The sequence below is a fragment of the Piliocolobus tephrosceles genome, chromosome 8 (genome assembly GCF_002776525.5).
Source record: "Piliocolobus tephrosceles isolate RC106 chromosome 8, ASM277652v3, whole genome shotgun sequence".
Taxonomy (NCBI): Eukaryota; Metazoa; Chordata; class Mammalia; order Primates; family Cercopithecidae; genus Piliocolobus; species Piliocolobus tephrosceles.
In genome coordinates this window covers 136,399,538-136,426,261 of record NC_045441.1, presented here as the reverse complement: position 1 = coordinate 136,426,261, position 26,724 = coordinate 136,399,538, and the positions used below count along the sequence as shown (strand labels likewise).

Below are 26,724 nucleotides of genomic sequence, written 5' to 3'. Positions count from 1 at the left end.
AATTTACATAGAAATTTGTACATATCTCACCAAAGTTATTTTATGCCTAACTCATAGTAATGATATTTATTTGTTTAATGATTTTTAAATTAGAACAGCAGATTAGATTTTTAAATTAGAACAGTATATCCTTATATACTGCATTATTTAAAAAATAATACTGCATTGTTGAAAAAAAAAGACAATTTAATTACTTAACATCTTTAACTGGGTAAGCCAACCAAGCCAGGTCTGTAAATATGCCTGCTTCTGATTTGGAACTGACATACGGAGATAGTAAATTAAGTCAAGCCACAGAAATTCAATGTATGGGAACTGCTTTTAGGAAAGTGCAGACAGAAGGCTGTGGGCAACACGGAGACTCAGAGACTGATGTGCCCTAGCAGACCCAGGAGGTCCTAGGAGGGTCACTGAGATTCTCACTGAGGGTCGTGCCAATCAATGTCTGTCCTGGCCGCACGCCCTGTCTCCAGATCTCCACAGGCCATCAAGGGCAGCCTTCTTCCCTGATCCTGGGAGCTGGGGACAGGGAGTTTTTGTGAGGTCTCCCCGAGAGGCCACCTCAGCAGAGAGGCCTGTGTGAGCATGAAGATGCCTGCCTGCTATAGCCTCTTCAAAGCAGAGCCGTGTCTTTCTCAGGAGCATCTCTGGATCAGAGAGGAAGAGGCAAACAGCTCTGAATTTTTCACATCAGTAATAGTGGCGCTGCTAACCCTTTTCCAGGGAATTCCATTTACAGATTTAAACATGACATTTTCTTCCCGTATCTTATCTACACAAATTTATAGTCTCTACTATTTTTTCAAGGGCGAACCATGTAATGGCTTTGACTCTGTGGTAATAGAATAGATCATCATACCTCATGAATCAACAGCTTTAATTTTTCCATTTTCTATTAGGATAGAATTTGAAAATATTACTAAAATGTATCCATTACATATTTCAGAATAAGGAAATGACTTTCTACGATGATCCTTTATAAAGGAGTAAATAAAGATTTGCCTGCCTTGAAAAAGGTGTTGACTTCTGCTCCTAGATATTTCTACAATGTCCAATAAATGTATACAGATGGAATATTACTTTAAAATATGTCTTGTTATATTTCATAATTAGGAGGCCCTGGATTGTAAGATACACCAGTATACTGTGCACCACTAAGAAAAAGAAAATGAAACATCTCAAGGGTTCTTCTAATCTTTTTAAAATTATATCACTTTTGTGCATACTTGAAAAGGAAAACATAAGTGACATGACTTGGTTAAGCCATCCCCCGAATTTCTTCTCATTTCATAATCTAACACTCTTGGAACACTTTGCAACTTGAATCATTGATGTTCCTCTGAATGGTTCTGTCTGTCTACAAAAGCATTGGTGATAGAGTTCTTAAAAAGGGTGAGCCTCTATTGTCTCAGGAACATTCCTCTAAGGCACTGAGGCCTATTCTGCAAGTTTTGATGCAAGTGCCACATGTCCATAGGCAAAGACACCCATGCCACAGTCTCCGCTTGGCCAATAGAGATTGTGAGATGCTACCAACAGTAAGATACGTGCTGATTTCAGAGGTGTTGAAACTGTGAAAAATCATGTGAATCTGAGAATCAATGAATTATTTTGTTACCTGAGACACTGACAGTAAACATAATGTTCATATTTTATAATGTTGTGTTACAGGCACCTCCCCTTGGAGAATATGCTCTGAGTACTTTGGTGTCCCCACAATGTAGACATGTGAGGAATACAATTATTTGCAGAGTTAAAATTGATACCTGGATCAGAATAGAAAGATTTAAACTTATATGAGATGGATTGATTTGTATGTTGGAAAGAACTAATTTTAATCTGTTTGACATTATATATATATATATATATGTGTGTGTGTGTGTGTGTGTGTGTGAGATGAGCAGAATGGTATTTGTTACATTTTAAAAGTTAGGAAAAAGAATAGAGTTGTAGGAGCAGAAGTGTTTGGTGATTGTCAAAGCACTATCTGATGGAGAGGGAATTTTATCCAGCAGACTAAAGTAGCAAAATAATGCAACAAACAGGCTTAGCCATATGTCATCAATTCAGGTGATTCATGTAATTCCTTTCGTGCTGATTCTAAGCCCCCAAATGGAGCTGATTATGTAGAACTGCCATAGGGAGAGGATGCAGTAGTTACAATTTTGAGTATCAGGGTTTGTAGATAATTATTTCTCATAAATTAAATTAATTGGCTTTTTAGTTTTATCCATCAGTCTACTGAGTTGTATTTAATGGGTCATTCGCTTAGGGTTTCAACACCTCTTGGTTTTCAACAAGGTCTCTGAACAATAATAATATTATGAATGTAATAAATACCACCTTATGAGACTTCCTGGGAATCTGCTTGATAGATTTTCCAGGAACACACATATACATGTTTCTGCTTGCATGCCAAATGTTTGAAGTAACAAAAATGATATCACAATAATGACTAAATGGCTCTGGGGATTAGAGTCCGCAGTTAAATGAATGTGAACATTGTTTTGCATGAAGAAGTCCAGATCAATATTAGTAGCTTTGGCTATAGTTACTTTTGTATGTTTGGTAAAGTCAGGGTAGGATATGATTAGTTCAGAAAGAATGAGACCAGATTAACTTATATAAAGAAAAACATGAAAAGAAGCTGACACAATTAATAAGATAAGCTAGAAATAAGAAAAGAAATATATATATACAATTCTGTTTTACTTCTGTTATGATAATTCGCATAGATACATCACTATTGGCACAAATAATTTCTTTACTACTCAGTCTTTGGAGGGAACTGATTTATTCATTTAAATACTTTCCAGAATGTTTTGTAGACAGAAAATATTCAATGACCCTTGTTTGTACTTTTTAAAGTACTATAGTTTCATAACAGGATATTAAATATAGGAAACATTTTCATATGTATCATTTAATTTAATAAATAACGCTCTGGGCTAGATTTGAAATGCCCAGAGTTTGTGGCTGCAACCTGCCTCTCATCTCCCTTATAACTTCTTTCTGAGTCCATAAGGCATGAAAATGGCATATTTTGTCAGATTTAGATTTGTTGAAACAGAGATTACATTTTAGTAAAGTGAACCTATACAGTATGATCGATAACCAACTTAATGTAATCTCTCAATGTCACCTGCAATAAGAACATGCAATCTACAAGTGCCAGTGTAAACCGGTTCAGGATAAAAAATTGAAACTACAAAGCTAATTTACAACACCACAACTCTCATTAGACTTGCCTGTCAATTACAGATATTCACTTATTTGAAACTTCAGGGTATTACAAAAATTCTTTAAAAGCACAATGTCCTTTAAAGAACTTCAGTAAGTGTTATCACTTTTAATAAGTGATACAATTCTTTATATCTTTTTCTAAAATCTCTTTGTTCATATTTTACAGCACAAGGAGAAAAAAATTACATAATCTTACGTTATATTCCGCAACTCAAATTACTTATATGTATAAATAGGTAGGTCCTTACTATTGTATTTTCTTTAATCAATTAGAAATATATATTTAGCAAACTCCTACTATGTATAAGTTCTCTGCTTTGTATACAATGTATATTTTTATAACACTTATACCACTAGAAACATTTTTTTGTTGTTTTATTTCAGATAACAAAACTGAGCACGTGTTGTTACTGCTGAGTTGTTACTAAGCTGGAGTTAGTGACTTATCTCCAGATTTGAATGGGAGAAGGGAAATTCACTGATGATATGTCATAATGCTTTTGTCACAAGAAATCCTATACACTAACTCTGAGCTACTGGAACCTGCCTTTATGGGCTTTCCTCTTGGTTGACCAGGGGTCTTATATTGGCTTTATTTCCAGGAGGAAAAACAACACAACACTCATTTTGCCATGCTATGTACTTATTCCAGTGATCCGGATATTGTCCAAAGCAATGTGGAGCATTTTGACTGGAACTGTCTATACAGCATGGTTCCATGTATATCAATAATCATGAATCTTTCTCCTATAAAGGCAGATTTGAATTCTGACAATAGCCCAAAATTATTCGTATGTACCTCTGGTGAATAAATACTTTTACTTCTGTCTTTTAAACTAGACTAAAGATCTATTTAAAATGTGATTTGTGTTTTATAAATTTATACAGTATCTTACACCTCTAGCACGGCACCTGGAATAAAGTGGAAATTATAATGAAATGACAAAGATGGTGATCACCAGCATGACACGAAGCTAGTTTCCACTCTCCTATTTAATAATGGTTGACTCAAGGCCAGTTATCTACCTATGGTTTAGCTGCCTCACATATGAAAGGGAATAGTAATAGCACCACCTACCTCTAGTGGAATTGTTCACAGGAAGCGCCATGTCTAGAACACAGTGTTGGAGAAATTTTAGAACTTTGTTATTGTTGATGTTGTTAAATATGCTCAAAATGTCAGTGATGAATGATTAAGCTATTAGATAAATGAATAATGGGCCAGGCATGGTGGCTCACACCTGTAATCCTGGCACTTTGGGAGGCTGAGGTGGGTGGATCACTTGAGGTCTGGAGTTCGAGACCAGCCTGGCCAACATGGCAAAGCCCCACCTCTAATAAAAATACAAAAATTAGCCAGGCATGGTGGCACACGCCCATAGTCTCAGCTACTTGGGAGGCTGAAGCAGGAGAATCGCTTGAACCTGGGAGACAGAGGTTGTAGCCGAGATCACGCCAGCCTGGATGACAGAGCAAAACTCTGTCTCAAAAACAAACAAATAAACAAAAAAACAACAAATAACAAAAAAACACTAAAAACAAATAATGTAAAAACAGGATCGACATTTTGCAAACTGATGGAAACACACACAGCAATACAAGGTGTTTTTAGGAAGCGTTCAAACTATTATGATTGGGGTACTTGTGTGAATATGCTGAACCCACTTTAAAAAAATTTCAGCATTTAAGTTTGGACTATCAAAACATAAGTCTCAAGTTTTTCATCTGTAAAACTAGATGTGAGTAGGTAATTAATATTCTCTTCAGTTCAAAATTCAGTGAGGGTGTAATAGCCATTACCTGAAACTTAGGACTGTGAGCTTGGTAAGGTGAGAGAGAGGAGAGGCCAGGGACGGCAGGGTTGGGCAGAGGGGCAGGAGGAGTGGTCAGTTTAGAACGTCTTGAGACAGCTTGTCTCCTTTGAGGGAAGGAATATAAAACATACTAATTGTTCATTAAATATTAAATCGGAGTTATAGTTGGAAGGACAGAAAAAGGAGACTGTCTAAAGGACAGATGTGGGAATGAAGAGTACTTGGGTCAACATGCATAAACAGTCAGCAAATAACTCATTAGAATCCAGTTGAATAATTTACTATCAAATCACAACATCTGTGTTTTAAAATAAAGTTATCATGCTGAAGTCTTCTTTGCATTTAGATAAGGTATTCAATTTTGAAAATTTGTGAATTGCACTAGTCACAATTCTTGGTCTAAGGTCATAAAAGTTAATAATTTTGGAGAAAAATATTAAATTAGGTACAAGGGTTTAGTTAGGCCAGAATTTCCCAAGTGTGTACACCACTGATGCTTTGTGAAATATCATTTCATATGATATTGCATTATGATATATATAAACAATATGATTGTCTAACAGCACAGTAGGAAGGAATGTCAAGTGTATTAAACACAATATTTCATGGAAATCTTATTAGAATGAGAATAAGATTTTAAAATGGGAGTCAATTAAAAATATATTTATTACAAAATTAAATAGGTGGTCTGGGGCTTAGTGAAACTTCTGAAGACAATACGCAAATCACTAAAGTTTGAGAATTGCTTTCTTAAGGTAGTTAATTATCTATCAGAAATTGGCTATAAATGGAACATTAATAATACAAACTTTTCTCATTTTTCAATAATCCAATGTCTCAGACAGCAACAACTATACCACTGGCATATTATAACAGATTGTTTGAAATAATTTTATACATACTTATAACATTATAAGTTCCACACAATCAGATTTTATGTCTGTTCGTCACTAACATTGGTTTAGTAAATACACTAACAATTGGTTTAGTAAATACACTAACAATTATGCAAGCTTAGGTAAACATATTAAAATTCTAAAATCTGTACCTGGAAGATAACAAAGAATGATAAACATAGATATTTCGTAACTCTGGGAAATGATTCACACCCTCTTTCTCCTATCTGACAAAACCTCACTATATTGTACTTGCCATGAAGCTTGCTGTTAATCGAACCACACAGTTGATTAAATTTGAAAAAGAACATAATGACCAGAATTAGGAAGAGATTTGGAACCATGTCAATTAAGAATTTACTAAAGTGACTGGGAAGTGTAAGCGATGACTTAAAGATTATGTTAAAAGAGACCAATTTGCAAGAATATTTCTGAATTGACTTTTTCTCCATATTTATTAAAGATATTCAGTATTTTAAAATAATGTTGGTGAGAAGTTAAGAAACAAAGTTGATTTTGATTTAAAGTTCATAAACTTTGTGAGTTTTCTAAGCTTAGGGAAGGCAAAAGACAGAAAAGTTATCTCTCTGTTGAAAATGATACTTTAATTTTGGGATATACAGGGTTTTAAAGTGTTTAAATAAATGGTTTCTTTTGTAATTTTCTAAATGAAAAGTTGATATTGACAAGCTTATAAAAATCCCATAATGTTTTATTTTAGGAATGATTTATACCATACACTAAATAATTTTCCACTATGGCAGAAAATTAATATACCATTTAAAGCAAGATTCTTATAATCTAGGAATATATTTAATAAATATACTTCACATCTCTGAAAGCATCATGATATAATAATACTGTTAAGGAAACCCTTTGCATGTAGACCTTCTTTTGAACACGATATTCTTATTTCGTTTCCTTTACTGTACTACCATTAACGGAAGAGCAATCAGTGTGAATAAAGTCATATCTGTAGAGCCAATGACAAACTGAACCGGCACCAAAAATTCATTTTAATGACACTGCAGCAACCAGATGAGTCAAATGCTTAGTGGGGCCATGAAAGTCCCTCTAAATTCTAAATGTTTTCATAAGGGTTTTGCCCAAGGCTTGAAACAGGAAAAAGAAAATATCAGTGGTTTTATCAATAAATCTCCTGCAAAGCCAACTTCTTTCTAATCATCTCTTTTAATTAGCTGAACTTTTATTCCCCTTTACTTTCCATTATCAACCAAAAGTATCAAACATGCTTATAATAACTGATTTAAAAAATTACCATGCAGATAGGCAATGTAATGATAAAACTGCAGCATCTATGAAACTTTCTGAGCAAGTTTGGCCCTTGCCTACCCAGTTATATACAGATTCTAAAATGGCCACAGTGAAGGAAGTACTCAAATGTTGTATAGGAAGTTGGAACATTTTGCCATCAAATATCAATAGGAATGGAGATTAGCAGTTCAAAATCTTAAAAATGAATATTGTGTATGGAGATTCTGGATATTTAATAAATAGAATCTGGAACTCTCAAAGGAAAGATAAACTTGAGGATAGTAGAGGTGGTGGGAACAATGACACCAACATGATACCAAGAGAGAATTCTCTATCCAGAGGGGGTAAGCATTTCTTGCATGGTGTGTTGCTTTATATTTGTTTGCAGATGATATTTAACTCATTTTTTTTTTCTCTGATCTCATTTTCCTCTGAGCCTTTGTCTATAAAATGGGGTAGCTAGTGAGAAAAAACAAAAAAACTTGTTATGAAGCAGATATTGAAGCAAAAGACAGAGCAGTTAATAGAAATAGTGGCTTGCCAATTCCCCCCTGCCACCTCAATAGAAGAGACTCTACGTGGGAGAGCCTTTAAATATTACATGGGCTACGAGTCTTTGTATACATGGATAGAATGGGTGCTATAGATAGGAGTGATTTAGAGAGCAGTGGAAGGTATCCTGCCTGAAAAGATTGCTTCCATATTTTGGTTCATCTTGTTGTTATTCTCTTTGAAATGTAAATACCACTGAGAGAAGAAACTATTATATTAATAGGCTTAGCATCATGTCAAATCCTCTTCTTCTATCTAGTGGAGAACATAGAGGGAAGACTACAGAAATAAGGACATGTTAAAGAAGTAATGAGCGAAGCAAAATGTAAAGGAAATTATTGCTCAAGCTGGCCTGGGATCGTAGTTAATAAGTAGCAGAAGTGATGCAGAAGTATGATGAATGAACCAAGGGTCATCAGTGACACTATTAGTAAAACACAACTCTTTATAGCACATTACAACTAATCAACATACTGGTCATGTGAAAGTAACCATCTCTTGCACATGTTTTCCAAATTGACTGCTTTATGTTGACATAGTTTCTTTCATAAACAGTTGGTAAAACGACCCGGATAGTTAGTCAACTCATAGGCTATGTGGTTTGTAATTTACTTTTAAAATACACCCCAAGGACAGTTAGATATAATTGCATGTGTATTAGACAATATGGCTCTATATCCAAGGGTTGGTGTAAGGCTGGTCAGTCATCCTAAGCGAGAACAAAACCCACACTTCATAGGGGTTGTCTAGCATTTCATTAAAAGAACAGATTGTAGAGGTAGATACTACCGCAAGCACATAAGTTGTATTTACCATTACTCAAAACCTGCTATTTTTGTTAACATAAATTTAATTGTTAGTTGCATTATGGAAGTTGAGTTTTTATTGATGGAAGAAATTACTCATGTTCATGTAAGTTGCTTAGCTAAAACATTTTAGTATCTCTTCACTCTTGCATCAAAAAGATGAAAGAATCTAGTGAACTCTTTACCTTTTACTTTTCATAATGCTGACTGAGGCCTGATTCCTAAATAGATCTTTTTCATTCATTAGAGGATTCTAGTTACCTGATCCCAGTATAAGGCAAACTCAGTCTTGCTTCTAGAACATTTTCTTATTTACTGTAAAACCAGCCATACAAGGACAAGTTAGAGCGCCTAAAAGGATAGAGCACTTGGAGTTTTTCACGTTTATAGGACAGATAGTGTGAATGATTTTTTAGCATACTGCTAATAAACGCATGTCTTCTAATTATAAGTGAGGCACACTCTTACCTATCTCAAACTTGTTTTCTTATTTAGCACTGAGATTGGTGGTGGCTACTTAGCTCTACTGAAAAAGTCACAGCAGCGTGATCTATTCACAGCAGTGATAGTGCCGACATATACCAGACATTCTGCTGGGTTCAGTAGTAAACAAGATAGACATGGTCCTTCCTCAGTCTAGAATCCAGTTAACCAGAAATCATAGAAGAAAAAAATTTTCAAATAATAATAATAGTAATTTATATTATTATAAGAACTGAGGGTTTTTTCAAATGTTTCAACCTATTAAAAAGTGAAAGTGACACATTTATGCCACTAAATGATATAGGAGGTCATCTAAATCTATATTATTTGTGTAAACAGCCTGTGTAAATTATGTTACAGAAAATGTTAACATCTGTTTATATTTCAGTTTCCATATATCAAAATTGGGACCCTAATACTTCTCCGGGTTATTGTGAAGAATAAATGAAACACAAGAGATGAAAAATTTACCTCGGATACAGCAGAGGATCAATAATAAACACTTGTGTTTTAGACGCTCCTTAACCAACAAGGAACATTTATTAATTTACATTACATTTGGAGATTTTCATACATTTTGAAATATGTGTTTTGAAACATATATTTGAACTATTTGGTTTTATGACATTAAATTACAGAATTAAAAATAAAGAAGGTGCACCTTGGTTAGGATGGTGGGTAAACACTGGCACACTGACATTTAACTTTTATGTCTTCTAAATCCCCTAAAACTAGTGAATTCACACACATACACACACACACACACACACAGATATATATCCCTAAAGCTAGGGAATACACACACATACACACACACACACATACCCCTAAAGCTAGGGAATACACACACATACACACACACATATACCCCTAAAGCTAGGGAATGCACACACACATATACACACCCCCAAATCTAGGGAATACACACACACACACACACACACACACAGAGATATATACCCCTAAAGCTAGGGAAGACACACACACACTCTCACACACACACACACACACACCTAAAGCTAGGAAACACACTCTCTCTCACACACACACATATATACCCCTAAAGCTAGGAAATACACACACACACACACGCACACACACACATATACATATTTCCCACAAAGATCAGGAGAATATGAATCAAAACCAGCAACACAATTTTGGAGGATGGAAAGCAAATGAATACATGCTCACTGACTTAGTAGAGCCAAGAATGCTGAATCATAACTTGACAGTCTGGAAAGATGAGAACCAACCCAACTTTCAACCATGAATACATAAAAGATTCAGTAATTAATAAAGTAAGGAGAACTGGATTAAGGCTGTTTGACAGAGAGTAGATCCCCAGGTCTCCTAGGCCTTGTGGCTGATTGACTACTCCTCTCTCACTCTGGTAGATAACTGGAGGTTTATCTTCCAAAAGAATCCCTGCATTGAGAAGAACAAAGGATGTGGAAACTACATAGAAAATGGAGATTGTCTACACTTATACTATATACTGAATGACCATGCTCTTGGACCTCTTTCTCCAAATGGTTCCAAGATTGTTGGCAACCAGATCAGAAACCTCCAAGAGAGAAATTTTAAAATGTATCCTTAGAGAATCTGACTAATAAAAAGCAAATAAAAAAAAGCTGACAACAGGTGAGAAAGTCCAAAAACGGGAACACTCAGCTTCCTGTGCCGTGAGGTGATCAAATAATTTATCATCCAAACGAGGACACTAATGAGACTAAAAGGAAGAGCTATTCACAAGGATACCAGGGCAATGGGAGTAAAATGGGACTATACTGAGCAAGCCAGGACATAATTTTTACTCTAACCCACAGTAAAGCTCCAAGTCAACAAGATCCTCCCACCCCTAATAATAAACTCACAGCTAATAATAATCACGAATATTAGGAAAGCTGTGAAGGTCAGAAAAATGAACAGAATCAAGGAACTTAGAGAAAACTAAGAAAGAAGGGAAAAAAAGGTGTTTTATTATTCTTGGGATACAAAAGAGGTATTGCATTCATAAAGCAGTAACAGAACACCATTGAAAAGGAAATTTTCAAGAGGAAAAAAGAACTCATATTTAAAACCACAATGGAAAGCATTCTAGAAAGAGACAGTAGCTAAATCATAAGAGACAGAATCACAAGCAGACAAATAAAAAGAAATTTAAGAACATGAGTTGCCAATGTTAAAGTGAACACCCAGCAAATACATGAAAACTGACCTATTCCAAGTCACATTGTTTTGAAATTTCAGAACATTTGGGACAAAAAGAAGATTCTTCTAACTTTCAGAGAAGAAGTAGGCTGTACTAAAGGATCAAGGAGCTACCAGGGGATGTGCTATATCCACATTAGAGAGTAAAATTAAAATGAAGAAGACATTATATAAAAATCATGAATTCCAATATAGGGGGGACGAAGACATTCTTGGATAAACACAGACATGGTGAAGATGAAGTCCATGATGATGGTATACCCCAGATACAGACAGCAAACATCTCCTGTTAGAGCAAACTGAAATGTCAGCAAGATGCTCAATATTATTTTATAGTCTTTTAAAACCTGAGAGCAAAAAGATACCAGATTCTACAATGTTCTGACAAACTTCCCGCTCTGTCCTCCACGTCCTGCTGCCTGGAGCAGCGAAGACATTCATTTCACCTCTCAAAATTATGCTGCCTTGTCCTAGCCCTGAAACCTAGAGCTACACCAAGTGAGCTTAGAAACAGAAGGACAAATACGGGTCCAGTGAAGACAGAACACCATGGATGCACATAAAAGCAAAACATGAATAATAATAGTAATGATGATAAAGTGAATGATATAGAAAGTTCTTGCCTAGTCTCACGTTTTAATGTTGATTTTGTTCAGAAATCTGAGTAAAAACCGAACAAGAGATTAATAATTATGTGAAGAGTTTAATTCTAGTGAAGCTGTCTGTTTCTAAATGCAGCAAACAGATTTTTTGACAACTTCGTCGACAGGGATATTTTTTCCCAAAGTTTTGTTTTCATTATTCATTAATGAAACAAGTACTTTTATGCAGCAGTCATTTATGTGGGGAACTGATAAGTTTTAGGGCCTCTAGTTTAAGTCAGTTCCAGGAAATAAAACTTCAAGTATTTTCCAGTTAGGGCAACATATAATATTAGTTCAGTTTACTATTTAACTTTCTTGGTTGCGGTGATTAGACAAAGACACAAGATAAAAAGAGAGATTAGCTGCTATATGAGATTTTCTTTCTAAAATTTCCAGGGACATTCTGATATGAAACTTGACATCCTCAGAAGAAATAAAAGGTGATCCACAAATTGGAAAAACCTAAAGTTTGGAGAAACAGAAACCCAGTTATTGGCTTTAAGTTTAGCTGGAAGAGAGAAATTCCTAGTAAAAAAAAGTATGAAATTATTCCTGGGGTTTTTGATTTTGGATTGCAAAGCAATGAGTTGATCTTAATTGAATTTCCCAATGTGTGTGTGTGTGTGTGTGTGTGTGTGTGTGTGTGTGTTTCCCATCCTGTTTGAAGAGTTGATTACTGTAGACTAGGCAAGAGTTTCAGATTCCAAGTGCCAGAGGAAATAAACAACAGTCCCTAGCCATACACATTGTTAGGTCTTTCTCGGATTTTGAGCAGAGCAATTGCATAACAAAGGCAGTGCTTTTAAAAGCACAAAATCGGGCAGTGTCTGTAAGATACTGTTTTGTCAGGTTAGATTAAAATATTTGAAGGAAGAGCATTTGCATATAGAGTACGATTTTGGAGGCCTCAGAAGGGCTGAGTGACCTGTTGTGTATCTAAAGCCACTTTGTCTTGATTTCACCTGGGGTCTCGTACCCTCTTTCTGGGTCCTCTCCTGTGGTGTAGGCCTCACTGGATCTCATGGTTGTCCTCTCCTTTTTTTTTTAATTTAAAGTTTGAAAACTATTTGAGAACTTCTATAGTATTAACCCATCACTATGACTGACACACAATGAAGACGAGATTGCAAAGAAAGCCTGGCAGGCAGAAGCTGTCTGTGGAATGAGGCTGAACCCAGAAGGGAGTCTTCGGGAGTGGGTAATCAGTTTCAGAGAAGAGTTCTTTACAGGCTGTGTTTGATCAGCGAGTTGGTTCCGAGATTTTCAATTGAAGCTGTATGAGCAGAATTGAATTCAAAGATTTACACTGATTGTAAAGAACTGAAATAGCTGAATGCGTGAAGCAGGAGTTGCTGAGTGATTACAAAGGTTTATAACAAAGACAGCCTGTGAGAGGTCGACAAAGAGGAGAAGATATGTCTGAAAGAAGACATAAAGGACAGCTATTCTCCGAGCAGGTTAACCATAGAGGAGGTAAACTAGGTTAGGAGACAGAAAGAGGAGAGAAAATGGCTTTGATGAGAAAAAGATAAAAATGAGTAGAGGGAAAAAATGGAGGAAGCCAGTCCACACATCAGAGAAATAGTTATGATATATAGGAAAATGAAGGGGTTACTAGCTTGGTAGTGCCCAATTTATGAATGTTAATAAGCCCTAATATAGAATAGGAGAGCTCTGTGTGTCCCCATTTCTACACGATTTCCTCTCGGAAAGGGGAAGAATATAACCATCATGTTGTTACAGATGATATCCAGTACAATTTCATTCAATCCTGTTGCATATTCAAACAAGATTTTGTTAGATTCAGTTTAAGACTTTACATTGAAAAATTAACTAGATGTTGGTGATAGAGTTTAAGTTATTCTGAAAGCTGGGCTCAAACCTTAAGGGATGATAAACCTAGGTATACAGGACATATACAAATTATGTAAAGTTCTTAGAAAATTATATTAGAGAAAATACTTATAGTTGAATTAAGAACTAAAAATGTTACTAATTACCTATAATGGTTTATATATTGATTTCATTTAAAAGGTGTCCTCTGCTTAAAAACCCCAAGGCATTAGTTAGATAATTAAGAAGTAAATTGTTTATAACAAAAATGCTGTCCAAACCACAGCTAATGAATCAGAGCTGTGTAAGAAGGTTTTAATGATAATGAAGAGATATCAATAAAAAATGCTCATTTTGGCAATCATATTGTAAATCATACTACAGAATCTAAAACGAGGAGTGCTGTTCCTACATATGTGTGAACTTGTGTGAACATACACATACACACGGTAACTACAAACTAGCTCTGAACACACAAGCCTGGCTAAAAAGTCAAACTTCATTATTTACTACGCGTGTGGCCCAGTACTTAATTTCTCTGAGCTCTAGTTTTATCATCAAAAAATGGGAGAACAATAGTATTACCCACCTTGTGAGGTTGTCATGAGTTATTGGACGAGTTAATGCATGTGATATCTTAAAAATGTGGCTGGCATTTAGTTTGCCCTCAATTATATATGCAGTTACCTGTATCACATATAAAATCTTTATCACACAGTGCCTAATGTGTTAGTAACTGTCATTTCTGGTTGACAAGCAATTTTTATTTTTGCTTATCTTTATTGTCAAACTTTTTACCAAACAGTATGTTACAACTATAAGAATATTAACAGTAGAGCCTAAGATCTTATAATCTAAATATGGCACTCCTCTTATTCAAAAGGTAGAAATAAAGGTTGTTGGAATTATGAATAATTTACAGAGGCACATAGGTAAGCATGCTGAACAGAATTCTAAAATGGTCTTCAAGATTCCAGCCACTGGTGGGTCCACTGGGCATAATAACCTCTCCTAGACTGGGGGTGGGGCCAGGAAATATTATGGGGTGTCACTAATGGGATTGGGCTTCTTTACATGGAAAAGATGAAGAGATTTTGCAGGTGTACTTGAGGGCTGTAATCTGGTGAGTTTGAGTTAATCAAATGGGTAATTATCCTGAGTGAGGACCAAGTCAGGTAAGTGCTGGAAAGCGAGTCAGAGAACTCCTCCTGGACAGGCAGAGCCCCACCACAGGGACCTGGGAGCAGCCTCTGGGAGCTGACAGCAATCTGGGGCCAACAGCCAGTAAGAATATAAGACATCAGTCTTTAAACCACAAGGAAATGAATCTGTCGACACTTGAATAAACTTCCAAGAAGATCCCAAGTCTCTGGTGAAATCCAAGTCCTGGCTGACACCTTGGTCTCAGAATGGTGAGACCCTGAGCAGTAGACCCAGGTAATCTGTGCCTTGACACACAGAAACTGTGTATACTAAATTTGTATTACTGTAAACTGCTAAGGAAAAGAGTCCAGTCATGTGTCATTTCACAACAGGCATAGGTTCTGAGAAATGTGTCATTAGGTGATCTGGTCATTGTGTGAACGTGATACTGTGTACTTACACAAAGCTCAGTGGTATAACCCACCACACACCTAGGATGTATGGTCAAGCCTATTGCTCTTAGGCTACAAACCTGTACAACATGTTACTGTACTGAATACTGTGGACAATTGTAACAGAACGGTGTCTGTGTATGTAAACCTATCTACACATAGAAAAGGTACAGTAAACATACACCATTATAATCTTTTTTTCCCCTCTTTATTTTCCTCAGTTTACCAGATTTCCTTCTACCATAAATAGTTTTTTTGTTTGTTTGTTTTTTGAGACGGAGTCTCTCTCTGTGCCCAGGCTGGAGTGCAGTGGCGCGATCTCGGCTCACTGCAAGCTCCGCCTCCGGGTTCCCGCCATTCTCCTGCCTCAGCCTCCCGAGTAGCTGGGACTACAGGCGCCCGCCGCCACGCCCAGCTAATTTTTTGTGTGTTTAGTAGAGACGGGGTTTCACCGTGTTAGCCAGGATGGTTTCTATCTCCAGACCTCGTGATCTGCCCGCCTCGGCCTCCCAAAGTGCTGGGATTACAGGCATGAGCCACAGCGCCCGGCCTGTAATCTTACAGGACCACCATTCTAGATGCAGTCTATTGTTGACTGAAATATATGCGGTGCATGACTGTACTATAGGATAGAAACTGTTTTGCTTTGTGGACACGGGGAGGTGGAAGTGGGTGGGTTTATGATACTTTCCACTGGAGCCCAAGTCCACCACCTCAGTGACCCATTTTCTCCTGCCCACACTGTACTTGTACAACTTGTGAGAAGCATAATACTAAATACAATGCTAATACCGAGGGCAAGGGCTTAGAAACTTCCGTTACAAGCTCTCTATAAATATTAGATTAAAAAGACATGAACAGCTTTTACTATTATAGAGGATAATAGAATTTGATCAGTTAAATCCTGGGGCTTTATAAAGCACAAATTATGTAAACAAGCTGAATGGCTTTTTGATAAAACTGCAAAACCAGGGCTAGGAAGAATGGAAGAGGAGTACTTTATTTGGACTTTAAACTTCACGCACTAGAGCACAGATGCTTACTTAAATTAAGAAAAAAATGAATGCAAAGAGATTTACAGAGAAAATGAATTAGAGGATAGAGGATGAAGAAAAATATTGTCTTAGGTTTAAGGATAGATAGTAAAGTTCCAAGGATAATGACTGGATCTAGCATTATTTACTGTTGTTACTATTAATCATCTAGAAGAAAGAACTAAATGAAGCTTTAAATACAAAGGTTCAGGGTTTCTAGGGAGAGGATGCTGGTAACACCTAAAGAAAATGGAAATGAAAAGCTGAAATGTTAGAAAAAAATATACAATTAAAAGAGGTTGATACTGAAAATATAAGATAGTTTATATTCACAAAGTTTTAACAACAGATTTTCAGAGGGAGCATAAAAATGGAGAAGGAAGGCAAGGCTACCAATGATCACATTTTGTCATGTGACCTAAGGTCTAAAAAAAGAAACCAGGCTTTGGCTTTCACAGGATGATATTTTTCTACAAAGGACTCAGTGAAAAATCTTCTCTCCTCAATGTCATCAACTGTGCAGCACTCGAAATGCTCTATAATTTAGGATACCCCCTAATTTCCAAATTTCTGAGAGATGTAGCTCTGAGCTGCAGACAGTCAGAAGAATTACATAGTAGAACTACTGCCTTATGATAAAAAATAAAGAGAGTCAATTTATGTCAAACTTAGCCAAGAAATAGTAAATTCAAGCTTGTTTGAGATAAGAGGTTTGTGTCTAAATTATTTGACTGCAAGCAGTGATTTTTTTCATGTCTCATGGTAACAAGATAAATATTTTCCTTTGTTTTTTTTTTTGAATGAAAGGCAGGGTAGAAGTCAACTTATTCCAATTCCTGCACTTTATTTACAAGAAAACCGAGACAAGATTTTTTTATTTTATATTTATTCATTTATTTTTTGAGATGGAGTCTTGCTCTGTTGCCTGGGCCACAGTGCAGTGGTACAATCTTGGCTCACTGCAACCTCTGCCCCCCAGGCTCAAGTGACTCTCCTGTTTCAGCCCTCTGTGTAGCTGGGACTATAGGTGCCTGCCACCACAGTCAGCTAATTTTTGTATTTTTAGAAGAGATGGGGTTTTGCCATGTTGGTCAGGCTGGTCTTGAACTCCTGACCTCAGATGATCCATCCATCTTGGCCTCCCAAAGTGCTGAGATTACAGGCATGAGTCACTGTGCCCAGCCACAATTTTTTTTTTTTTTTAATGTGTTCAAGGTCCTACAGGACTTTGTGTAGCATCTGCCTATAGGACAACTTTACCCCGTTGAATTGCAGGGACCCAAAGCAACATAGAATCTTGCCCTTTTCCTAGTTTTCCTCTGCTTCTCTGTGTTCCATGTCATGGGGTTATCATTTTCAACTTTCTCTATCTCATAAGTAACAGTCTGGCCAACTCATCTTCTTAAATACTCATCAAATCAATCCCTTCTTACTTTAAGTCTCCATTTTCAACTCCTGCATTACTACAGGGGCTTTCGGACCTGTTTCCCTGTCTTATCTCTGGGTCTCCTTTGGAGAATATTTTGCACAGCTGCCAAAGTGATGTTTTTAATATACAATGCCTGATTAAATTACTCTTTTGCTTGAAACCATCCATCGCTTGCTCCCACCTCAGGACAAAGTTTCAACTGCTCTGCATCCTACACAAAGCATTTTATAAGTTGACCTAGTTTTCCTTCTCATGATTTCCCAGCCTCATAACACCCACTTGTTCTTCAAGACTCAGCTCATGAGTCAGCCGTTTTGTGGAAGATTTTGCTGGTGTCCTATGCAGTGCTGGAAAGGCTCTGTCACTTAGAACATCCCTTAATTGCCTAGGATGTAGCTCAAGCCATGGTTCTCCTATACTGTCTATACAGCATCCGTAGAAGGTTCATCATTCCTGGCCATACCACGTTCCCCGCATTCTAGTGGCTGTTATTTGCCATACGTCTGTGGCACCACCACATCCACTATATATGTGTACATGGATGCCAAGTTGCTTTTCATTCTCCAAGTCTTTTTGTCATTCTGTAGGATCTAAGCAGTCATTTTAACTTCCACACAGATGATCTATTTGCGCGACAAATGCTCTCAGTGAGAACTTTTTCTCTACTTACCCTCAATTATGTATATTTTTCCAAACACTTATTAAATATTTTAATACTAGAACCCTAATCTCTCTCTGTTGAATTACTGAGTAACATGGTTTGGCTCTGTGTCCCTGTCCAAATCTCATCTTGAATTGTAATCCCCACAATCTCCATGTGTTGAGGGAAGGACCTGGTGAGAGGTGATTGGATTAGGGGGACAGCTTTCTCCAAGCACTTCTCATGTTAGTGAGTGAGTTCTCATGAGATCCAATGGTTTTTAAGTGTTTGACAATGCTGTCTTCACATGCTTTCTCCTGCTGCCATGTGAAGAAGGGTGTCTGCTTCCCCTTCTGCCATGATTGTAAATTTCCTGACGTTTCCCCAGTCATGAGCAACTGTGAGTCAATTCAACCGCTTTCCTTTATGAATTACTCAGTCTCAGAGAAGTTCTTCACAGCAGTGTGAGAACAGACGCAGGGAAGTTCTTTATAGCAGCATGAGAATGGACTAATTCCTCATCCTGCCCCCCGCCTTGCCCTTCCTCTCCCCTCCCCCCCCCCACTCCTCCTCCTCCTCCTCCTTCTTCCTGACAGGGTTTCTGGCACTTGGGCTGGAATTCAGTGGTGTGATGATGGTTCATTGCAGCCTTGACCTCCTAGGCTCAAGTGATCCTCCCACCTCATGCTCCTAAGTAGCTGGGACCACAGGTTTGCACCACCATGCCCAGCTAGTTTTGTTTTTGCTATTTCTTTCTTTCTTTCTTTCTTTTTTTTTTTTTTTTGGTAGAAATAGGGTCTTGCCATGTTGCCAAGGCTGGTTTTGAACTCCTGGGCTCAAGTGATCCACCCGCCTTGGCCTCCCAAAGTGCTGGGATTACATGCGTGAGCCACTGTGTCCTGCCTATTGAGTTTCTAAGAGCCCATTCCTGAGATGCTGTTTCTCTGTTACATCAATCCCCAAATGATATTATCAATTCTCATATATTAATATGCTAATAATTGGCACATTTATATCTCTAAACCAATCAGGCTTTGGGGGCTTATCCAACTGCAAAATTTGCATCTCAGTTTAGATGGCACATGGCACTTCACATTTAATTAGGTCAAAAGTAACTTCTTGAGCTTCCTTTAAAACTGTTTTACCCTTAATTGTCCACTTCTCCTAAATGGCACTATAATTCATCCAGTTACTCAGTCCATATGTTGAGAAGTTAGTATTGATAACTGTCTCTCTTTAAACATTCTCATCCAAACTTTTACCAATCCTGTCAATTCTACCTTCAAAACAGATCTCAAAATGTATCAATTTCTCATCACTTTAAGCCATCACTATCCTAGTTCAAGGCAGCATCATCTCTTCATTGAACTTTCACAATAACAGCATCAGAGCTGGTCCCAATGTTTTCATGCTGTCTCTTATAGTAGCCCAAGTGGTAGATGTATGAATGCAATCAAGATCTTATTATCTTGCTTAAAATCTTTCCATAGATGACCACCCACTGCAATTGAAAAATAAATTTTAAAAAAGTGCAAATTTTTTCCTGTCCTACATTCCTTACGGCTGGTCTGCTCTGGCCTGCCCCCACCCACCTTTTTCCTGCTTTATTTTCAGTCCCTCTCTTAGGCTCACTATGTTCTAACGACTGGGATTTCAGTTCTTTGGAATAAGCCAATCTCTCTTGTGCCCTGGGGGATTGATTTATAGGGCTAATTTCTCTTCTTCACCTTTTTGAGTGCTTGCCTCCTTTTATACTTCAGGTTTAGGGGAGCATTTATAATTTTTCACGACATAGAGTTGTATACCAAGACTTTGTAGACTACCTCACGCTGTCACTCCCTCCTCTTCTTTAACGTGTATCTCTTGGAAATGGAATAGCTCAAGCCAAGCTTTGTGGCATCGTGCTCTCCTAATGATGCTAAATCCACATTCTTTCCAGGAAAAGAAAGGGTTCATCAGTGGCAAAGAACTGAAAGGTGCCTGTTGGCCTGTAAGGGAAGATTCTTCAAGGGTCCTTGAACACACTGATGATCATAACTATCTTGAATGAATAGAAGAAAAGTATTCTATTTGCAAAAAGTTGTACCTGCTCCTTACAGCTCAGATGGCATCTGAAGTGCTGAGTTAAATTGCAGCCATACTGTTTAAGGGAGATATTGATGAAGATAAGACATATGTTTCTGAGCAAAGGATTCAATGCACAGGAGAAGCTCTCCTGAGAGTAGACTAATCCTGTGTGTTGTGTGTGTTCTTGATATGAGAATTGTGTATATTACAGTTTTGTTTCTTTTTCTAATTTTCCTTTGAGATGAATTTAAGAAAATAACTAAAATAAATTCTTAATTGTCCAGTCCAACCCAGGATACCCTGATGTTCCTTGAGGTTAAGAACAGACTTTAATTGTATTATATATTTTCATATATTAGGAGAAACCAGAATCAAGATTCTTATACATTAAGTCAAGTCATCATAGGTTACTATTTTAGTGCTAATAAGATAAAAATGACGGTATACAAAAAAGAATTCGAGTGCACTGACAAGTCCAGCTGTCAGTGAACTCTTAGATTAATCTCTCTGGCAAGTGTATTCCTTCTCTGAGGCATGACTAAAGTTCTTTTTCAAAATAGAAAAGAAATTAAACTGAGAGCTAACATCTTCCAAATTTCTAGAGGAAATTTAGAAATATAGGGAAATTTAGAAATTTAGGGAAAATCAGAATTTAGGGAAAATTAGAAATTTAGGGAAATTTAGAAATTTAGACTGGAGTACAGTGGTATGCTCACGACTCACTGCAGCCTCGAACCTCCGGGGCTCAAGGGATCCTTCCACCTGAACCTCCCAAGGAGCTGGGACTTCTTCTAAATAGAGATGTGGTCTCACTATGTTGCCCAGACTGGTCAGCTCCCACTTTATTGTCTTCTCCACATGTCTTCCATACTACACTGTTGTCCGCACCATTTTCCCTTCCATTCTATACCATGCCTGGCTTCCTGATACTGCTGAGAGTTCCCCGCTGGTATCTGCTTGCCTAGAGTGCCATTCCTGGTTTTCCGTTCTAGTTGCACAATCTGATTTCCACTTCACACATAATGAATCAGAGTCTGCAGGGATGGTGCCAAGAAGTTTGTATAGAAAACAAAACCAAAAACAAGATAAAACTCTATAAATGGTTCTGAACTATAGCCAGAAGTAAGATCCATGGGCTGCAAATAATTCAATTTGAATCTTGCCTGAATAATATGGGCAAGATTTATTTATTTATTTATTTATTTATTTATTTATTTATTTATTTATTGAGATGGAGTCTTGCTCTGTCACCAGGCTGGAGTGCAGTGGCATGATCTCGGCTCACTACCACCTCTGCCTCCAGGGATCAAGTGATTCTCCTGCCTCAGTCTCCCGAGTAGCTGGGACTACATGTGTGTGCCACCAAGCCCAGCTAATTTTTGGATTTTTAGTAGAGACAGGTTTCATCACATTGGCCAGAATGGTCTCGATCTCTTGACCTCGTGATCTGCCCACCTCAGCCTCCCAAGGTGCTGGGATTACAGGCGTGAGCCACCACACCTGGCCTAATATGGGCAAGTTATTTAACTCCCAAAGCCTTTACATTTCTTCATCCAATAACTTTTATTGAAGGTTTACCATGTGTTAGACAATAAGCTTAGAACCATATGCGGATTGTCTTATTGTATTCTTACAATAATGCTATGAGGTGGGTATTCTCATTAGTTCATTTACAGATAAAGATTCTGAGGCTTATTGAATTTAGCAAAGTTACTAAAGTGACCAATATTACACATGTGGTGACTAATGAAGCCAGGATGTAAACTCAAGTGTCTGTCTGTCTAAAGGATTTGTCACGGTACTTGACGGGTGGTAAACAGTCACACTCAGTAATTACCATCAGTAGCATCTTATTTTCATTACCCTTATCATCTTATACCCAGGAGTTCACATCAAATGCTGGTCTTTTGCTGGAGCCAGTAAACAATGCATACCTCACACCTCCCTCGGGGTTTTTGAAGTGTAAGATGTTGCCAAGTGTCTGATGGAAAATCCGTTCTTATCTTAGAGATCTGCACATTTTACACGTTGTTGTGGCAGTTGACAAGAACCCATAATCTCATTTCACATGGTAGTGGAGAAAAACTAGGTCCTCTTCCCAAGAAGTAAGGCCCAAATATGTTTCGTAAAAGCTTCAGGTAATTTTTGCTATTATCAGAATGGGATTTCAGTACTTAGAAAGATTTCCTCTATAATTACGGAGAATTGAGGAAGGTCTGGCATGATTTAAAAGCTTCCTCTAGAATGCGCAGTGAGGATATTGGAGCAGTGACACTAAATTTCCCTAGTCTAGGTTACTAATTCTTTCTTTGGGCTTAACTTTGCAATTTCTCTTTCTGGTTTTTCCCCCCTACATGCTGATTTAAAAACAAAAAAAGATTCTTAATTGTTCACGTCAAAGGTAAACTTTTTGAAAAGCACAGTGTCAAAATGTTTTATTGCATTAATAATACATTTCATCATCTTATCTAAGAAATCCAGCAATATTTTGCTGATTAGATGCTGTCATAAAAACACAGCACCCAAGAAACAAACCACTGGTGGAACTGCTTATTCGCAACATATAGAAAAGCATCGTCATAAAACATAGATATGACACAGTTACCTGTCATGTTGCAGTAAACTTTCAGAGGCCCCAGAGGTCCACTGCCATCAGGATCTATCCAGTAGTAATTTGACGTCTGGCCTAGGTGTTTGTATGCTTCACAGGAAGGCTCGTAGATAGCTAGAACAAACAAAATATCCTACATGAGCACAGCACAGAACAAATGGCTCCCCAGATAAATGCTGCAGTGGCACAGGCAATGCTAGCAAACCACTAGTTAGGAGTAGTTCTTCCTGGAATGAGCATTCTTTGCCTCTAAATTTAAATTCATAATTTGTTTCTTTCTCTATAAGCATTCCTAACCTAACAAAGACATCAGGCTCCCGGTATGACTGTATGCTGGGGAAAATACTAAAACAATCAATCATGAAACAAATGTAATGCTTATTTTACTGGGGCTCATGATCATTGAAAACAATATTTAGTTTATACTTATTTATAGATATTATCCCCTTACTATAAAAAATTTATATTGGCTGCTTTGTTGGTTATCAACTCAGAGGCCAGAAAAAATTATCCTTCACTCTCTCTGCCTCTCTTGTGCACACACACACGTACGCTCACACGCACACTTATTTTTTGCATAGTTAGTACAAGTTGTCCATAAATAGTATGTAATTTTGAATCTTACTTTATCTCAAAAAAAAAAAAAGGTGAGAGATTTCATTGATTCATTTTATTTGTTCCAGGTGCTTTAATTACATCAAATCTAGTTTGTGTAGAAAGCTGACATTCATGTAATTAAATTATGTTTTTATTCATTACTTCCCTTTTTATTCCAGTGCTCATGACAAATTTTCTTTTTCTCACTGAGACTGCACCTGTTTTCAGAAGTACAAAACGGACATTTACATATCTCCTTTGTAGTTAGAACATCTAAAATGTTACAGAGAAAACTTTTTGTAAACAGCTCCACCCAGAAGTTAATGAAGAATTGAAAGTTCTTTTCACAAAACTAAGATACATTTTTGGTAAAAATATGTCTACCTGATACAAAAGCAGGGAAGCCTTGGGTAAGTTTCACTTGAATTACACTCCTAGGGGTTGCTGTATGTTAAATTACAAAATAGTACAAAATAAATTACAAGACATTGTAAAGCTTATATTGCACTAATTACAAATAATTGCATGGTCCTAGAATTAGAGAGCTTGCACTGAGGAGGGTCTCAAAGTCATTGCCATCTCTCTGGATTTCTAGCCTGGCTGTGCACAAACCTCAGTAGTTACTCTAACAGGAATGATTAGGCTCTGGAAAAACTTGTTTCTCCAGTCAAATTCACTGGACCCTGGTTGAGATCAGAAAGTCAGTTTCATGGGTGGTCTGATTCTGGGACTTCCCTTTTTTAACCTTCCTCTACACCAAGTTCTCTGTGTCTCCTTTGGCTTTCCATGGCTTCCTCTCTCCAAGGATATTAGACTTTCAACTCTATGTCATTTCAACAACAGCGTACTAGATTCAAGCTTTCTAAAATTCTTTGATCTATTAATTTCTCCTTCCATGCCTCCCTCCCTCATTTCCTCTTTTGCACATAGTTATTGAGGAGCTATGGTGCATTGAGCAGTGCGTTAGGCATTGCAGATACAGCTGTAAACAACACGGATAGAAGGGAACAGTGTTTGTTCACTAATTATTTTGGTATTGCTCATTCGTAAACTGCTATTAGAAGAGGATGGGGCTAGAAAGCTAAGCAAAGCCCAGACATCTTTTGTCCCAGTGTAATTATTAACATGCCCACTTTCAATGTCCCAAGGGCCTCATTCAGATGATAAACTACATGGCTGCTCTAATTCAGAATGTCATAGCAAGTAAAACAGTACAATAAAAAGCAGAGGAAAAGTATTTTTAAACTGCTGGCAGGAAGATGGCATAAGTCAGTATAGGTTTTGTATCAACTTAAACAGAATGAAAACTCTGTGCAGCAAAGCAACAGGTTTAAGGGAAGTAATTCAAAAGGTAGAAAGAATATTTAGGCTGTTTCAAATATAGGTTGCCAGTTGAAAGATTACCAGTACTTCAACTAAAGCAATATGACAAAGAAGAGAGTAAATAGAACTGAAGAACTGATTCAAATGTTTCAAAGGTTTTTTTGTTGTTGTTGTTGTTTGTTTTTTTGAGACAGTTTCGTTCTTGTCACCCAGGCTGGAATTCAATGGCGCCATCTCGGCTAACCACAACCTCTGCCTTTCAGATTCAAGTGATTCTCCTGCCTCAGCCTCCCGAGTAGCTGGGATTACAGGCATCTGCCATCATGCCCAGCTAATTTTATATTTTTAGTAGAGACAGGGTTTCTCCATGTTGGTCAGGCTGGTCTCGAACTCCTGACCTCAGGTGATCCGCACCTTGACCTCCCAAAGTGCTGGGATTATAGGCGTGGGTCACTGTGTCCAGCCTCAAATTTTTTTTTTTTTAAACATCTGCAAGACATAGAAACCAACTGGATGTAGGTCGTTAGGAATAAAGAGGCGTTAAGAGTAACCTAAACTCACAATCTTTGCAAAAAACTGTTCTATTAATTTTTTATACCTCTCTCCAGATTATCAAAATTGTTATGTACAGCTCAAGAGAAACCAGGATGTCAGATTCAAATTCTAGCTTTCCTCTTAGTCCCTTTGGCCAATCTGCCATTGAAACCATCCCCCTTCTTTTCCATTATAATATTTAGTAATTAATCATTGTCTTTTCCTTCTGCCAAAACTCCTTATCATTTTCCTTCATCTGGTATCTTATTTCCAACAATCACCTTATTAATTGGCTGTTCTACCCAAATATCTCTTTACTTCTCACTAAAGTGTGCTTTTAACCAATGTTGGTCTAGTTGTGGAACATCACTTTTATGTTAAATAATGTGTAATATTTCTTCAATATCTATAAATTATATCACAGATCTTCATCTATGTGTACAAGAACTTTCGTTGTCCTAACAGGTCTTTCTCGGCTTCAGCTGCCTGCCAGCTTGAACGCTGTGCTCTGGTCAGGCAAATTCGCCACGGGAGCTTGCTTACCTCACACTCACCCTTTCTGGGGTGGCCTTTGTCTACAATATACTCCAGCTGCTTTCTCAATCTACAAAAGTTCTCAGTCAGAGTTAACAATTAGGCTAGGCAAGGTGGTTCACGCCTGTAATCCCAACACTTTGGGAGACTTAGGTGAGACGATTGCTTGAAGCCAAGAGTTTGAGACCAGCTTGGGCAACATTGTGAGACCCCATCTCTAGATACATTTTTAAAAAATATTAGGCTGGGCACGGTGGTTCACGCCTGTAATCCCAGCACTTTTGGGAGGGCAATGCAGGCTGAAGGCCAAGAGATCGAGAGCATCCTGGCCAACATGGTGAAACCTGGTCTCTTCTAAAAATACAAAAATTAGTTGGGCATGGTGGCAGGTACCTGTAGTCCCAGCTACTTAAGAGGCTGAGGCAGGAGAATCGCTTGAATCCAGGAGGCAGAGGATGCAGTGAGACAAGATTGTGCCATTGCACTCCAGCCTGGGTGACAGAGTAAGACTCCATCTCTAAAAAAGAGAGAGAGAGACAGAGGAAGGAAGGAAGGAAGGAAGGAAGGAAGGAAGGAAGGAAGGAAGGAAGGAAGGAAGGA

At 37.5% G+C, this 26,724-nt stretch overlaps 1 protein-coding gene across 2 annotated transcripts in view; it reads right to left on the bottom strand.

Annotated features, from left to right (window-relative positions):
• Positions 1-26,724, bottom strand: part of CNTNAP2 (contactin associated protein 2) — a 2,251,282-nt gene that overhangs the window by 819,898 nt on the left and 1,404,660 nt on the right. For both annotated transcript variants that reach the window (XM_026456367.1, XM_026456368.1), the window contains one exon: positions 23,131-23,250. In XM_026456367.1, coding sequence (XP_026312152.1) covers positions 23,131-23,250 — 120 coding nt within the window. The remainder of the gene's footprint in view (positions 1-23,130; positions 23,251-26,724) is intronic.